Consider the following 15,710-nt stretch of genomic DNA (forward strand, 5'->3'; position numbering starts at 1 on the left):
TTTCTCGTTCATTTGAAGGGAACACAATTTATTCTATTTGTAGCATATGTGTCAATAATCATTATGAGTATTTTTTTGACTTAAAACATCTCCTTGAGACTAATGTTTTTGATCTCATGGGTCGACAGTTAAAAAGTACATTTTGAAAACCCACGAATTTGTAACCAATGGGATCGATACAATTGCAATGTAATAGTATCGTTAATGATATCCATGTAAAGGTCGAAGATTATAGCAAAATAAGGTTAAAAACTTAAAATACAAGAAATAGGAAAAAGAAGGGACTTTTGCGACAGTAATTCGTAGCTTTTTTGTAAATATCGTGGTTGCTAGGGAGTCTTGGTGGCCCCATCACGGGCAAAATATTACTGACACTTTATACCACGCATATATTACAGAGAGACTCGAATCCATGACCTTTTCAATAAGAGGTGTCGATATTACATATTCTCTCCTTCTTATATTCCACAATACCATTACCTATTGTATCCATTGGCCTAGCATAATTTAAGATTATTCTTTTGGTCCAAAAGAAAATGCATTTTGATTTTTTCGAAGTTGCAGGTTTGTTAAAGTAAATGCAAGAGCAACAAAGACCAGCCAGAATTTTGAGTGAATCCCATGGCGTTGTTTTATGGTGGGTTATTCTCGTGATTTTGGCAATAAGAAGGGCTAGTTTAGTAAAATGAATTAATTAAATTGGTTTTTATATTTTATTTACGTGTTTTTTGCCGTTAAGCAGAGATGACCCAAAGAAAGAAAGGAGGGAGGAAGAAGGAAAGAGGAAGATAGATACAGAGAGATTTGGAATTGGAGCAGAAGAGAGAGAGGGAGAGCAGCAAAGAAAGAAGCAAAGGAGGGTTACACATCTTCTTCACACAGACCGGTTCCACGGCAATCGGGCTGGTGAAGGTGAAGTGTTGAAAAGGCTTGTTTGTTATAAAATCAAAAATATCAAACACAACACCTCTCTGAGAGAGAGGAATAGCCTCTGCAACACTTCACATGTGATGTTGTTAACTTAATGCATCACCACCGCCGTTTGCTGTCATTACAAAATTCCCATTTTTGATTCTTTGTTTTTTCATCAATATTACAGAAGAGAATAGAATAGGAGCCATGTCCATGGGGAAATTAACAAGAGAAGATAAGCCTTGTTCGTTTGATTGAATAGGTTTAAGAAAAGGAGGATTAGGGTTGAAAGAAGGCAGTTTTGGGAGAAAATATTGGATCTTGTTGTCGCCATTATTCTGTATTGCTGAAAAAAGTCGATAATTTGAGGGACATTGGATGGCCTTTGTTGAAGGAATTCTGGGTTAAATCGAGAAGCAGCTGAAATTCTATCAGATTGACCTCTGTGGAAATGGTATGAATTTCCACCTTTTATCCTGGAATTTTTGTTAATCGGAAGGTCGTAATCTGTTGGTCATTAGATTTTTTTTTAATTTGGATCCATTTTGCAATTCTGATCAAGGTATCTATGCACGGAAGCTGCATGTTTATATTGAGATAAATGGAAATGGAAAATTTCTGTTGTCTATTGAGTGCCGTTTATTCTAATCCAACTGAAAAGCACCTAATACAGTTTTTTGAGGTGCCCATTTGGACATAATGGCACACGCTTGCAGGACTTCCACTTTCATTTCCTCTCGTATGAAATTGTTTGAAAATGCATTGCTGGAGAGTTTGAATATTTAATCCACGTGTGCATTCAAATCAGCTGAAATCCTTTCCTCAACCAGGATGGAAAAGAGAATATGGAAAACAGAAAGCAAAAGACTGACCTAATCTGTATTGAGGCAAGAAAATGCTTTTGTTAGTGGTATTAGCTCTAAATAGGTTTCTCTAGAGCTAGGAAACTCGACGCATTTACCCGTAATTTTTAAATACCATGAACTTGTTGAGTTCTTTGTTTCATGCTATAATTCATTGTTGTGAGATGTAATTAAGTTCAGATCATATTAGTCAGAATTGCTTTAGTCAGTAGTACCCTTTAAATCTAGCCCCAAATGAAACAGCAAGATGACTTCTAGCATAGAAAGGGTTCTTACCTTCATTTTTTGTGGCACTCTCTATTAAATTCTGCTGTAAAGGGAAATTCTCATTGGTATAATGTACCTCACCTTCAGACTCCATAAATTAGCAACTGCATTTGCTTTCATATTTTGAAGAGGCTAAATTTTGTCCACTAGTTTGATGAAACTTCTTCCACTACATTTAATAAATTAAACTAGTTTGGTACTGAGATGTGGTTCTGTGACCCATCTTCATGTATGTTATTGCTTCACAAATTAATAACTATGAGGGGGGTGGGGGTGGGGGGTGGGGAGTGGTTGATCAGCAAACTGACAACTAGAACTTCAGCATATGTACTATTGTTCTAATAAACATACACTGAGCATACCGAGCATGCTGAGTTGTGGTTTAAGAAACATTTGTTTCTTTTTTTCTGCTCCACAATTGGAAGTTAGAACATTTTTTGTCTGGGTATGTTTCTTTAAGGAATGCCACTTAAACCAATGGTGTTAGTTGAATCATGAAATTGTGGTCTTTCGTGTTGCAATTACCTGAACTTGTCTCAATATTGGCATCTGCATGGCTGTTTTTGTTTTGAAGGGAGGAGATCCTATAGGAACCTATCCCAAATTTTCTTTTGCTAGGCCCATAGCTAAAAACCCCACTTTCTTACGATTACGAGGTTCATTCGAATATGAAATCCAATCCTGGAAATACAGCATCCCGTAGTTGTATACTTTTCATTTAACTTTGACATGGTTTCATTGGTTTCGGAAGTTGCCTCCAGAAGGTTTCTTGTTATCACTGATTACATTGTATCATGTTACCTTTTTTTTTTTTTTAAATTTGTTGGGGGGGGGGGGGGGATTTCTTTTCATGAGATTTGATACTACTTGAGGGATATTAACCTATCAACACCATTGGCTGTAGGCTGCTCCTGTCAATATTGCGGTTGGGTCTGTTGTTTGGGTGGAGGACCCTGACGAAGCTTGGATAGATGGGGAGGTTTTAGATGTCAACGGTGAAGAAATTAAGGTCAGCTGCACATCAGGGAAAACGGTGAGTGCTCTCAGTAAGGTTTTTTTTTTCTTTCAACAAAATTCTTAGAAACTGTTCATGTTTGTTGTTTTATTTGTGTATTTGTGTATGTGAATGTGTTTATTACTTTTTTCTCGTATGCATTTTTTTCTCATTACGTTTGAAGTGAGCAGTTTTATTCTTTTGATTTACTTTTTACATGCTATAATTTGGGAGTTGCGATTGCTATGGGTTATGGGAATCAGTTGGAATTGAACTTTGAACATTTTTTGTTTCTGAAACACTCCCATTCTGACCTGTATTCATGGAAATTGCAGGTTGTTGTCAATATATCTGATGTCTACCCCAAAGACACTGAAGCTCCGTCATGTGGTGTGGATGACATGACAAAGCTCGCATATTTGCATGAACCAGGCGTCCTTCAAAACTTAAAATCTAGATATGATATAAATGAAATTTATGTAAGTACTTAATGGAAGATTAGTGGCTTTTAAGTTCTAAGATTCCAGTTTTCACTGTGGTTTTAACATTGGTCCAGACTGAAACATAACACTGAAATAGCCTATTGATGAAAAGACCTTTTTGGGTGAATGAATAAATTAATTGAAAGCATAAAGCTTTGGAAGAGGATTAGAGGAGGGGGATGGGAGATGCCCCAACCTAGCATTTGTGTGTTTCTGGGGGTGCCATTACAACAAACAGTAATAGAGAAACATTTTGCTTTTACACCAAAGGAGGTGGATTCTCAAATTGACCAAAAGGTCTGGAGTTGGAGATCCATTTCCTGAGGTTTCACTCCATCCAAATTTGATTTATAGTGGCAGCAAAGAGTTACATTGGAGATCCTTCAATTTTTATGCTATTTCATTGCAATTAATGTGAAATTGAAATAGGTTGCTGAAAATTGTAAATTTGGTTGAAATTGTGAACCTTTAATGAATTTAGTATTTCCTTACTCTTCAGGGTTCTATTTTAAGTGAACTGAATTCTTATCACCAACTCGTGTGCAGTATATAATAAATAATTTTGCTCTTGATAATATGTGTTAATGGGTGTTAACATTCTCAGTGGTCCTTGTATATGTGACGGATTGAACTTCTTCTTCTTTTTTTGTCTTTTTATTTATTTATTTTTATTTTTATAAATAAGCTTTGTATTACAAAAGAAGATTACAGAATAGGGAGCCTCCTGGGAAAAACACCAATTACATTTTGTTATAAATAAATGATTCTGCCTCCTTAATGAGGTCTTCCAGTTCCTTAGGGAACTCCATAGATTCCAAAGCAGATGTCCGATATCCACCTGAACATCAGCCATATAATTCTCTGGCTGGTTTTGCTTTCTCCTTACATGCCTATATTTCTTCTCTTGAAGCAATGCAACCTCCTCAAGGATTTATCCTTTTAAGCCTTGCACTCTCTGAGGCCTTTGAAATTTCCCATTGGATATGTCAACCTGCTAGCTTTGACTCCAAGATGACACATTCCATAGTTAAAACCAACAACTCTTCTCCTTTTCCTGCATATGCCAACATCGGCCCTCGATCTGCATTTCTGATCAAACCTCCATAATTTGCATTCCAATGCACCACCATGATGTGAAGAGCTGGTTTAATCCAACAGCAAGCTTTAAAGACTCCTTTTTTTCCCACTCTGATGTAACCAAATTCTAGGGTTAGGGTTTTGAGCTTTTCCCCCTAGAATTAGGGTTAGCCCAGAATCTAATCCTCTTGTGAACCAGCAAAGTAATTATAAAATCTAGATGGATGGATAATATTGTTAAATTTGAGTTTTGAGTAAGGATGGGGATTAACTAAACCTAATTAGGTTGCAGCCTGCAGGGGTGGGATGGTAATGGGTTTAGGATTTATGTAGGAATAATTTGGGGATGGGTAAATTTGTTATGGATAGGTTTTGGGATGTTTGAGGTTTTAACAAATTTGTGTGGGCTGGTTTTTGTGGGACTAAGAGGAATAACAAATCCCTATGGGTTGTAACAAAGAATTATGGGGTGTGTCAAGTAACACCCAGGAAGCCTACAGTTGGGTTGGGGAGGGTTTCTAGAGATCTTTGAGAAAATTTTGGGCATTCTTCTGGTTTCTTTCTATTTTTCTCTCTTCTTTCTTCTCTTTTCTTTTCTTTTCTTTTCTTTGTTCTCTCTTTTCTTTAATTTTTCTTCGACTTTCAGATCTGCTGCAAGAAAGAAGGGGGAAAGGGCGAGGGGCTGAATGGAGGAAGAAGGGGGGGGGTGCGCAAGGTCAAAGGGAGGGAGGGGAAGCTATCTAAGCTTGCCACAGGGGTGGGGGAGGGGCCTAGGGAGGGTTGCATGGAGGTGGGATGGGTTGTTGGGGCTACCACAGGATTGGGAGAGGGGAGGGGGTTCTTGCGCGAGGTTGGTGAAGGCTGGTGGATGGCTGCGAGTGAGAGAGGATGCAGAGGAAGGGGATGGGGCTGCTGTACTTTGGTAGCTGCTGGGTTGTTGAATTGATGCTGGAGATTGGAAGATGCTGAATCCTGAAGATGATGACTCTCAAAACCAACCATGCCCCACCAAGAAGACTAGGATCCTATTCCCTCAAATTCAGATTCTTTATTCAATTCAACGTGCCTTTACAATGAACGGGGTGGACTATTTTAACCCTACAAGAGGAGGAAAAGACTTACACTCTAGCTGGGAATTAAAGACTGACTCATTTGGTGAATCCTTTATAGACTAGGATCCCCTTACAACCAATTAAATAACCACACATTATAAAAGAAACTTAACTTGCAATGGAACACCTAATTATCCAAAAGGAATCTTAATTTAAAATAGATTCCTAGTGTTACTCCAACTCTAACTAAGACTCACTTAACTGACTCAAACTAGGAAATAAAAACAGATTTAGACTCATAAAAAGAAAACAAAATTACTGGAATAAAAATAATTAACTAAATAGGAGGGGAAAGTGAGTGAATTGTGCCCCTACGGTGCTTCAGCCAGCCCTAGTTGTACCACTTGGGTAAGGCCTTGGGGCTCAAATTAGAGTTTTGACCAGGAGAGAGTTTCATGCTTAGATCGCATTCAATAGGGATATAACACTTCGCAGCAGTGTATTCTGATTTTGCATTTTTCTTAGGTGATTGAATTTGGTTATTGTAGCTAATCCAAATATATTGTTCCAGACTTATACTGGAAGTATATTGATTGCTGTCAACCCCTTTAGAAGATTACCTCACCTGTATGACAGCCATATGATGGAACAATATAAGGGTGCGACTTTTGGTGAGCTTAGTCCTCATCCGTTTGCTGTTGCAGATGCCGCATACAGGTAAACTGCCATACTTTCGTTTTTGGCTTGGCTTAAACTCTGCTGATGATATCCCATCTCTCATTTACAAAAAAAATTGCCATTATGTTGCAGACAGATGGTCAATGAGGGGGTTAGCCAAGCCATTCTAGTAAGTGGAGAAAGTGGTGCTGGTAAAACTGAAAGCACTAAAATGCTTATGCGCTATCTTGCCTTTATGGGAGGAAGAGCTGCGACTGAGGGGCGGAGCGTAGAACAAAAAGTATTAGAGGTAACTTTTGTATACCAGACGAAAACATTTTGAATTCTTCTTTTGATACTTTTACTTCTTTCTGGATGTTTAGCAAAAACAAGATACTGATGATGTGAATTTTCATTCTGTCTCATCTTTTCCCCCACTCCCCCCTTTGGAAGTCCAATCCTGTTCTTGAAGCATTTGGTAATGCAAAGACTGTGAGAAACAATAACTCAAGGTTGGAGGACCACCTATCCCAAAGTTCTCTTCTTATGCAACCTGCATATTCCCCCCCCCCCTTCTAATTATGTTAATTCAAACACTTTTGACAATTGCAGTCGTTTCGGCAAGTTTGTGGAGATTCAGTTTGATCATCAGGGGCGGATTTCTGGAGCTGCAATCAGAACTTACTTGCTTGAGCGATCACGAGTTTGTCAACTGTCTGATCCTGAGAGAAATTACCACTGTTTCTACATGTTGTGTGCTGCTCCACCAGAGGTAATTGGTCTATGTCCTTCCCTTTACTATATTTCATCACTAAGAAATCAGGTGTTGTTGATTCTTGTTTAGCCATTCAGCACTTATTTCTTATGGCCATGATATTTTCCCTCTTCTGTATGATATCTTGTTAGTCATATACAGACACTTCTGAAATAATAGTGAGAATTTATCATGGATATAGTTTCAGGTGACTGATTTAAATGTGGCTGTAGCTACTATTTATCTATGCTTTTGGCCTGGATGCTGACTTAGATTGGTAAGGTTATGCATATTTAGGGTTTGGGATAAAGATAATGAAGTAAACTACCTTAAAATCATTGACAGATTGGACTCTTTAGTATCAGCCCACGTTGTTCCATTGTAAGCTAATTTCTTCCTATTGTAGGTCTTCCTTTATTTCTTGTATAAAACCACAGTTGGCCCTTATATTTGGTGTTGGAAAGCTCTTTGGTTTGTAATGTTTCATTTGCATTTAGTTTTGTGATTGCTATTATAATCTGTCCTGGCAGCATTGTTTTGTCACATCAGAAACTTCCATCTCTCACTGGTGGTGCTAACTTTCTTTCTCTATTTATGATTTGCTGAGTTCCTCATTAGCCATCTCTTCGGTTGGTCCTCTAAATATGAGGTATTTATTCTCTGTTTCCATTTCTTGTCTGGTAACAGGATGTTGAGAAGTTCAAATTGGGAAATCCAAGAACATTCCATTATTTAAATCAAACAAATTGCTATGAGTTGGATGGAGTTGATGAGGGAAAGGAATACCTTGCAACTAGGAGGGCAATGGAAGTTGTTGGAATTAGTTCTGAAGAACAGGTGCAGATTCCTTCCGTTGGCAGATTTCACTAACAAAAATGTTTACTTTTCTAACATATTTTCTGTATTATTGTTCTTTTAATTTTATAGGAAGCTATTTTCCGAGTTGTGGCTGCGGTCCTCCATTTGGGCAATATAGAATTTAAAAGGGGGGAGGATGCTGATTCATCTGAACCCAAAGATGAGAAATCTTGGTTCCATCTAAGAACTGCTGCTGAGCTTTTCATGTACATGAACTGAATACATATGCTTGTGAATAATATATGCATGGATGTACACTAATCTACGAGTTTTCTTTAGGTGTGACGTTAAGGCTCTTGAAGACTCCTTTTGCAAGCGTGTTATTGTAACTCGTGATGAGAGTATAACGAAATGCCTTGATCCAAACTCTGCAGCTCTTAATAGAGATGCTTTGGCCAAGATTGTGTACTCAAGATTATTTGATTGGTAGGCTTCAGGAGTGCCATTTCTGAGGAGAGAGTATTTGTTTTGCTTAGAGATGATTTTGTCAGGTTTTGTTGTTACTCATACACTTGTCCTACTTTTTTTCTTTGTTACAGGCTTGTGAATAAGATCAATTGTTCAATTGGTCAAGATCCGCATTCGAAATTCTTAATTGGAGTGCTGGATATATATGGATTTGAGAGTTTCAAGACAAACAGGTGCTTAACTGGTACGCTTTTTGTTTCTCATGTTGAGGGGTAAATATTTTGCAGGAAACAGCTCCAAAAACCCGTGTTTGATGGAAGGGCATTTTATCTTGTGATCAGTGATTTGGGAGCTTCTGTAGTCACTATGCCAATTTTCTTTCAATCCAATGGGTTTTTGAGGTTCTGTTATTGAAATAATACATACGTAGACATACCATTCTGCAAGCAGCATTATTTGTGGTGCTGGTTATCTAGGGTGTTGGGCTGGCATTGGGACTGCCATAAAGTACATTCGTAGTACTGCAAGCATTTGATCTGTCCCATAAATTGGAGCTGCCACTCCGTATGATAGTAAAAGATCACTCTACATGCATGAAGATGTGGGCTTGTGTTAGACACTGGCTAACTTTTCATATATGACCAGATTCCAGTCGACCTCTCCTATACCATGCAAAAGTGTGAGTCCACCAGAGTCCTTTGGCCCATCCCAGAAAATAATGGAATTACTAGTTTGCAGGCCTATCTTCACCCACCCTGCCAGACAACCAATAGGAAATTAAGTATGTGTTAAGAAAACAGAACAACAACACAAGCACACAAGACAAAGAATTTACGCGGTTCACCCGAAGGCAACGTCCATGGCCGAGCAGATTTGGTGTTTCACTATGAGGAAGAAGAAGAAGATATTACAGCTTAGCCAATTTTCTCTATCCACTCTCTACATCTCTCAACCCAAATTAAGAGACTATAAATAGTTACAAGAAAAATGGACAATGATAGATTTACTCCTGTACCCAAAAGGAATGCCCAAAAATAAATTCAAGAATTTCCATATTCTCCAAGACCCATTGCAACAACTTCCTTGTGTGCACTGACTCTGCATGGAATCCAAAGTCAATACAATCTCTAGGCCTTCAAAAATGAGTCCAAGTTCATTTTATCACATGCATTTTCAACCTTGGCAGTAGTAGACTTTTCAAAACTTTATATTGCCAAATTATACTTTCTTTAATTTGTTGAGACACCTCAAGGCTTTCATTTTTACAAACAATTCAAATTTGAACATTTGATTTTCAAATTTGAACCAATTTTCACATGTGACGAAAAATTAGTCTACATCACAACAATCTCCTACTTGAAGACAATTTTTAACTCTTACCTCAAAAATCAACACCACACAGACAATCAAACGTACCATCAATGAAGATTGATCAATGTTGGGAAAAAGCTCAACTTCTCCCTGTTAGCCACTTTTGTTAATATATCTGCATGGTTTTTTCTACCTTCAATTTTGTCAAGTTTCAATAAGCCATCCTCAAGAACTAATTGTATGAAATGATATCTTAGCTAAATATGTTTTGTCCTTGAATGAAATGCTGAATTCTTTGCAAAATAAATTACACTCTGGCTATCAGTCCATAATTTGCTCTTCCCTTGCCCTCTTTTCAACTCTTCCATAAACCTCTGAAGTCAAATCATTTCTTTACTTGCCTCAGTGACTGCTACATATTCTGCCTCTGTGGTTGAAAGTGCAACTACGTCTTGTAGGTTTGAAACCAATTGCAATTCCACTTACAATAAAAATCTAACCAGTGGTGCGTCTTCCACTGCTCTCACCTGAATGATTTGAATCAACATAACCTTGCACATCAGTGTTAGAACCTCCAAAACATAAACAATAATGAGAAGTACCTCTAAGAAATCTCAAGATCCATTGGATAGCTCTCCAATGTTCTTTTCATGGGTTGTGCATAAATCTTCCTACAACTCCCACTGCATGTGCTATGTCCCGTCTTGTACTTACCATCGCATACATCAAACTCCCAACTGCTGAACAATATGGCACCTTTGCCATAGAGTCTTTTCATCCTTTGTTGAAGGACATTGATCCTTTGAAAGCTGGAAGTGACTTGCCAATGGAGTAGAAACCGGTTTTGCTTTGTCCATGTTGAACCTTTTTAAGACCTTCTCACATAATTTTCTTGAGAAAGCCATACCTTTTTCTCCTTTTTGTCCCTTCTTATTTGCAAGCCAAGAATCTACTTTGCTTCTCCCAAATCCTTCATATCAAAGGCTTTGGACAGACTCTTCTTAAAATTATTAATTCTCTCCATGCTTGATCCTGTAACAAGCATATCATCTACATAAAATGCAAGCATTAAGAAATCTCCATTTTCAAAATAAACATAGTGGTCAGATTTACATCTAACAAGTTTTGTTTCCTACATGAATTTATCAAATTTCAAATATCATTGCCTTGGAGCTTGTTTGAGACCATACAAGCTTCTTTTCAGTTTGCACACCAACTTTTCTTTTCCCTTCACTTCAAAACGTTCAAGTTGATGCATATAGATCTCCTCATCCAAATCACCATGGAGGTGCTATCTTGACTTCTAATTGCTCAGGATGTAGATCTTCTGTCGCTACTATGCTCAACAAAATACAAATTGAAGTCATTTTAACAATAGGAGAAAAAAAATTCTTGATAGTTAATACCTTTCTTTTGTGCAAACCCATTCACCACAAGTTGGGCTTTATACCTTTTTGTCCCTCCAACTTCATTCTTTTTTTTGTAAACCCATTTGTTATACATAGCCTTTTTTCCAGCTGGTAGCTTTACCAAATCCCAGGTTTTATTTTGCTTCAGTGAGCTCATCTCATATTTTATGGCTTGCCCCCACTTCACTCTAGATTTGTCCTGCAAAGCCTTATAAAAACTTTCTGCCTCACTAGCAATAGTGTATAAAACATAGTTCAAAGATGGAGAATATTTATTTTGAGGTCTGATTGTTCTCCCAGATCTTCTTAGAACAGGGGTTATTGGTTCCTGTTGTTGAAGATCATCACTATTATCACTAATAGTGCTTTCAGACTCATTGTCAGAGTTTTCATTTTCTTTATCTGAACTGTCATCCAAATTTTCTAGATTTTCTACGTTAGGTGTAATCTCACCTGCAAAAACTCAGTTTCATCCTCCTTTTGTTGTTGCCTATCCTTATACATGCAATTTTCATTAAACAACATCTCTGCTATATCCCATAGGAGATAACCAAATTGATCCCCACTATATCCAATAAATGCACACTTAAGATTTTGGATCTAATTTCTTCCTTCTTTTCTTTTCTTTTTCTTTTTTTTTTTTTTTTTTTTTTTTTTTTTTTTTTGTTTTTGTGTTAATATGAGCATAGGCAATGCAACCAAAAGTTCTGATAAAAGAATAATTACCTCCTTCCCTACTCAGGCTTCTTCTGGAATCCCTCCATCCAATGCACTTGATGGACTTTGATTTATCAAGAAAACTGCAGTATCAACTGCTACTGCCCAAAACTGAAGTGGTAACCTAGTGTGAATCCTTATGCTCCTTTCACGCTCCAGGGTTGTTCTGTTTATCCTTTCTGCCACCCCATTTTCTTGAGGTGTCCTTGGTGGTGTTTCTATTCTTCTGATTCCGTTCTGGGCACAATATTCCTTAAAGCCTCCATCTCTATATTCTCCACCATTATTAGTTTTAAGACATTTCATCTTGTATCTTGTCTCAGATTCTACTAGTGTTTTCCACTTGTAAAATATATCAAAAACTTCAGATTTTTCTCTAATTGCAAAAACCCATGTTTTTTCTAGTAGCATCATCAATAAATGAAACAAAATAAGATTTTCTACCAAAGGATTTTACCTAAGCTGCTCCCTATACGTCTGAGTGAATAAGCTCCAATTTCTTTGATTTTCTTTCTCTTCCTCCTTTATGAAACTCACCTTTTTTTGTTTCCCATACAAGCAATTTTCACAGAACTCAAAATCAATTGCCTTAAGATCAGGTAGCAAGTTCCTTAAGTGTAGTTTCTTCATTCCTGTTTCACTCAAATGTCCAAGTCTGTGATACTAGAGGTTGGTGTTCCCTTCGTAGGTACTACTTGAAACAAAATCATTAGTACTAGTAAAGTACCAACCAAATTTCCCTTGGCCACAACTAGAGATCCCTTTGTAATTTTCCATTGGCCATTTCCAAAATTTACATAGTAACCTTCTTTGTCCAATTTACTTGTGGAAATTAAATTTTTTTCAAATCAGGGACATGGTGTGTATCCTTTAATTTTGAAAAAACCACCATCAGACAATTTTAATAAAATTGTTCCCTTCTGTACAATCTTGCATTGTTGTCTATTGCCAGCTTACCATGTACATAATCATGAAAATAATTTCTATTTGAAGTGCAGTGAAACAAAACACCAGAATCAATAAACCAAACATCAGATTTAATATCTATAGATGCAGATAAACATAAATCATTGTATACCTCGTCATTTGTAGTCACATGTTCGCATCTTCCTCATCTACTTGCTTCCCTTTTTCTTCCTTCTTTTTCCCACTCCAACAATCCTTTTTCATATGCCCTGCCTTCCCATAGTTCCAACACTTTTCGGTGATTTTGCCATCAGATTTTTCCTTTCCTCTAGATTGCGATCTGCCTTTTGACTTTGACTTCCTTCTACCTGAACTTTTACCCTTTTCTTGTTGTCTTCCCCTTGTTTCAGTTGATAATACAATTCCAGATGAGGCCTTAGAACTCTTTCTTCACATTTCATCACTGAGTATTGACAATATCATTAAATGTCAACTTTTCTGTGATTGTGTTACTAATAAACATAACCAAGTTATTCCCACTTTCAGGTGAAGAACACAAAAACAATGGAGCTCTAAGTTCATCATCAAAAGTCACATCTACAGATTTTAATTGACTAGGAACCATAGTAGATTCATTCAGCAACAGATCATAATCAAACATGGTTGTCATTAAATAGTTTTTTTCATTAGAAATACTTTATTAGAGGCAGAGAGTTTTTCGTATAACTTAGCTAGTTGTTCTGTCACTTTTGCTGCTGTGGTCTCTTTTGTGATGTTGAAGGCAACCTGCGATGTAAGCGATAGCCGCACAGTAGCCAATTCCTTTCGATTAAGAATCTTCCATTCATCTGCCTTCATACTATTTGGCTTCTTTCGAGATAACGGGAGATAGAGATCTTTTTGGTACAAAAGATCCTCCTTGAGCAATTTCCACCACGTAAAGTTTTGCCTATTGAACTTCTTGATTTTTATCTTTCCATCTTCTACCATTGCTCCCAGTCAATCTAAAATCTCCTTCTAGGTTTACTCTTGAAACCAAAGCTCTGATACCAATTGTTAAGAAAACAAAACAAAAACACAAGCACACAAGACAATGAATTTATGTGGTTCACCCGAAGGCTATGTCCACGGCCGAGCACACCTCAACGCTTCCATTTTTACAAACAATTCAAATTTGAACATTTGATTTTTAAAGTTGAACCAATTTTTACATGTTACAAAAAATCAGTCTGCATCACAACAATCTGTAACTCATCCTAATTATTCGATGGGTTCGATTTGAATTGAAGATAACCTTTGGATTAGGGTTCTGTAGTATCCTTTAGAGCTTCTTGGAGAAGTATGTATTGAAATTCATTGCATGTGATAAATTACAGTAGAAGTTTTGAAAACATTGACGTTATAAATCTGAATGAGTTGAGGACTTTTCATCTCTATGAATTGGTTGATTTAGAAAAAACAGTGCTCATCCTATTATAAGGGGAAATAAACCAAGATTTTGTGAAAGAGAGCCAACCAATATGTCATTCCGAACTTGTTGTTTATGTACACGTTGAGGTTTTTCAATTGAGGCTACTGTTAAAGGAGAAAGGTATTACTGGCTCTGCTAAATGTGAGGAGGCCTGTAGATAATAAAGTGATTCCATGCTGAGGTTTTTCAATTGAGGCTACTATTTAGGTTATTTAGCACTAAATAGTAGGAGAATGTTTGGATTTCCATTATTTAATTGCTTCAACCATTTTCAAGATGATAGTAAATGCTCAACTGATAAATGAAAATAAGCAATAAGTTAAGGTTAAACTGGAGTATTCTTAATTTTCATCACAGGTCATATGTGGACAGGGAAGCCAAAAAATGAAAGGTTCCTTTGAGCATTAAATACTGTATTCAAAATGTATATGACAAGTTGAGACCTTTATTTAATGTGTTTATTTAAGTTGTCAAGACTGTCAAAGACGATGGCTTATTAAAGACAGGTTATTTGCAGCTTTGAGCAATTCTGTATCAATTTGACAAATGAGAAACTGCAGCAACATTTCAACCAGGTCTTTATAAAGAGATCTCCTTTTCTAACCATTTCTTTGACATTTTGTCTTTTCTTAAGCTTGAAGTAATGTGAATGTATCATGAATATTTTGCTTTGACAGCATGTTTTTAAAATGGAGCAAGAAGAGTATACGAAAGAAGATATTGATTGGAGTTATATAGAATTCATTGACAATCAGGACATTTTGGATCTCATCGAAAAGGTTTATATTTTGTCTCCCTCCCTTTTCTTTCCATCCCTTCCTTCCCCTTCCTTCCCCTTCTCTTCAAGGAGAGGGGGAAAAGAAAAGGGATTTCACTTTTTAACTTGCAGGAGTAGTTTTGGGTTCTACATATTTATTTTAATCCAATATGCAGTCGTAGAAGTTACTTCATTCTGACCAAGTAGTCACTGTTAGAGTCTAGGAACAGCCTCTATGCGAAAGCAGGGGTAATGCTATGTGCATTATGGTCCTCCCCAGATCCACAGTTCTTTTCTTTTTTTTTTATAAAGGGAGAATCATTGGGCTCTTGAACTGGGTATGCCTTTTATTATATTGATTAAAATCTAGGCCAAAAGAAAGTGAACATGATTAGAAGGTACATAAGTGAAAGTCCAGTGGAACTATTGAGCAGTTAGTGTTCTTTAGTGAATTTGTTTGAGGAAAAGAATAAATAAAATTATAAGTGGGAGCTACTTATTTTTATCTACGGCTGTGTCCTTTGAGACATGTTTGTCTTGATTACAACTGCTTTTTGTTCAAGAATACTTTGTTTTGGTCCAAATGATACCAATGGAAGTAACTAGAAGTCCAGCATCTGTGGCTTGGTTTCTTTTCTCTGTCAGACTTTTGGTGTCAATACTGCCTTCAAATGAGATGAAAAATTATTGTGCAACTGCTCCATGCAGCCTCAAAGATCTTTGATGTTTCGATTATTTTCTAAGATCTGGAAATATTTAATGAATTGATTTATGCAAGAGTGCACTGTCTACTGTGGTATAATAACCTCCTTTTC

General features: G+C 36.9%; 1 protein-coding gene across 1 annotated transcript in view; it reads left to right on the forward strand.

The window, feature by feature from the left end:
- The first annotated feature begins 758 nt into the window (after positions 1-758).
- The window catches only part of LOC149022792 (myosin-6-like), a 68,250-nt gene continuing 53,298 nt past the window's right edge, over positions 759-15,710 (forward strand). Inside the window, exons 1-13 of the mRNA XM_089150719.1 lie at positions 759-1,366; positions 2,947-3,075; positions 3,372-3,515; positions 6,219-6,364; positions 6,458-6,614; positions 6,758-6,816; positions 6,917-7,076; positions 7,746-7,895; positions 7,986-8,122; positions 8,196-8,342; positions 8,456-8,557; positions 14,656-14,713; positions 14,816-14,917. Of these exons, the coding sequence (XP_089006845.1) occupies positions 1,364-1,366; positions 2,947-3,075; positions 3,372-3,515; positions 6,219-6,364; positions 6,458-6,614; positions 6,758-6,816; positions 6,917-7,076; positions 7,746-7,895; positions 7,986-8,122; positions 8,196-8,342; positions 8,456-8,557; positions 14,656-14,713; positions 14,816-14,917 (1,494 nt within the window). The 5' untranslated portion in view covers positions 759-1,363. The remainder of the gene's footprint in view (positions 1,367-2,946; positions 3,076-3,371; positions 3,516-6,218; positions 6,365-6,457; positions 6,615-6,757; positions 6,817-6,916; positions 7,077-7,745; positions 7,896-7,985; positions 8,123-8,195; positions 8,343-8,455; positions 8,558-14,655; positions 14,714-14,815; positions 14,918-15,710) is intronic.

Source organism: Hakea prostrata, chromosome 3 (assembly GCF_041222555.1).
Source record: "Hakea prostrata isolate BN-2017 chromosome 3, UWA_Hpros_2, whole genome shotgun sequence".
Taxonomy (NCBI): domain Eukaryota; kingdom Viridiplantae; phylum Streptophyta; class Magnoliopsida; order Proteales; family Proteaceae; genus Hakea; species Hakea prostrata.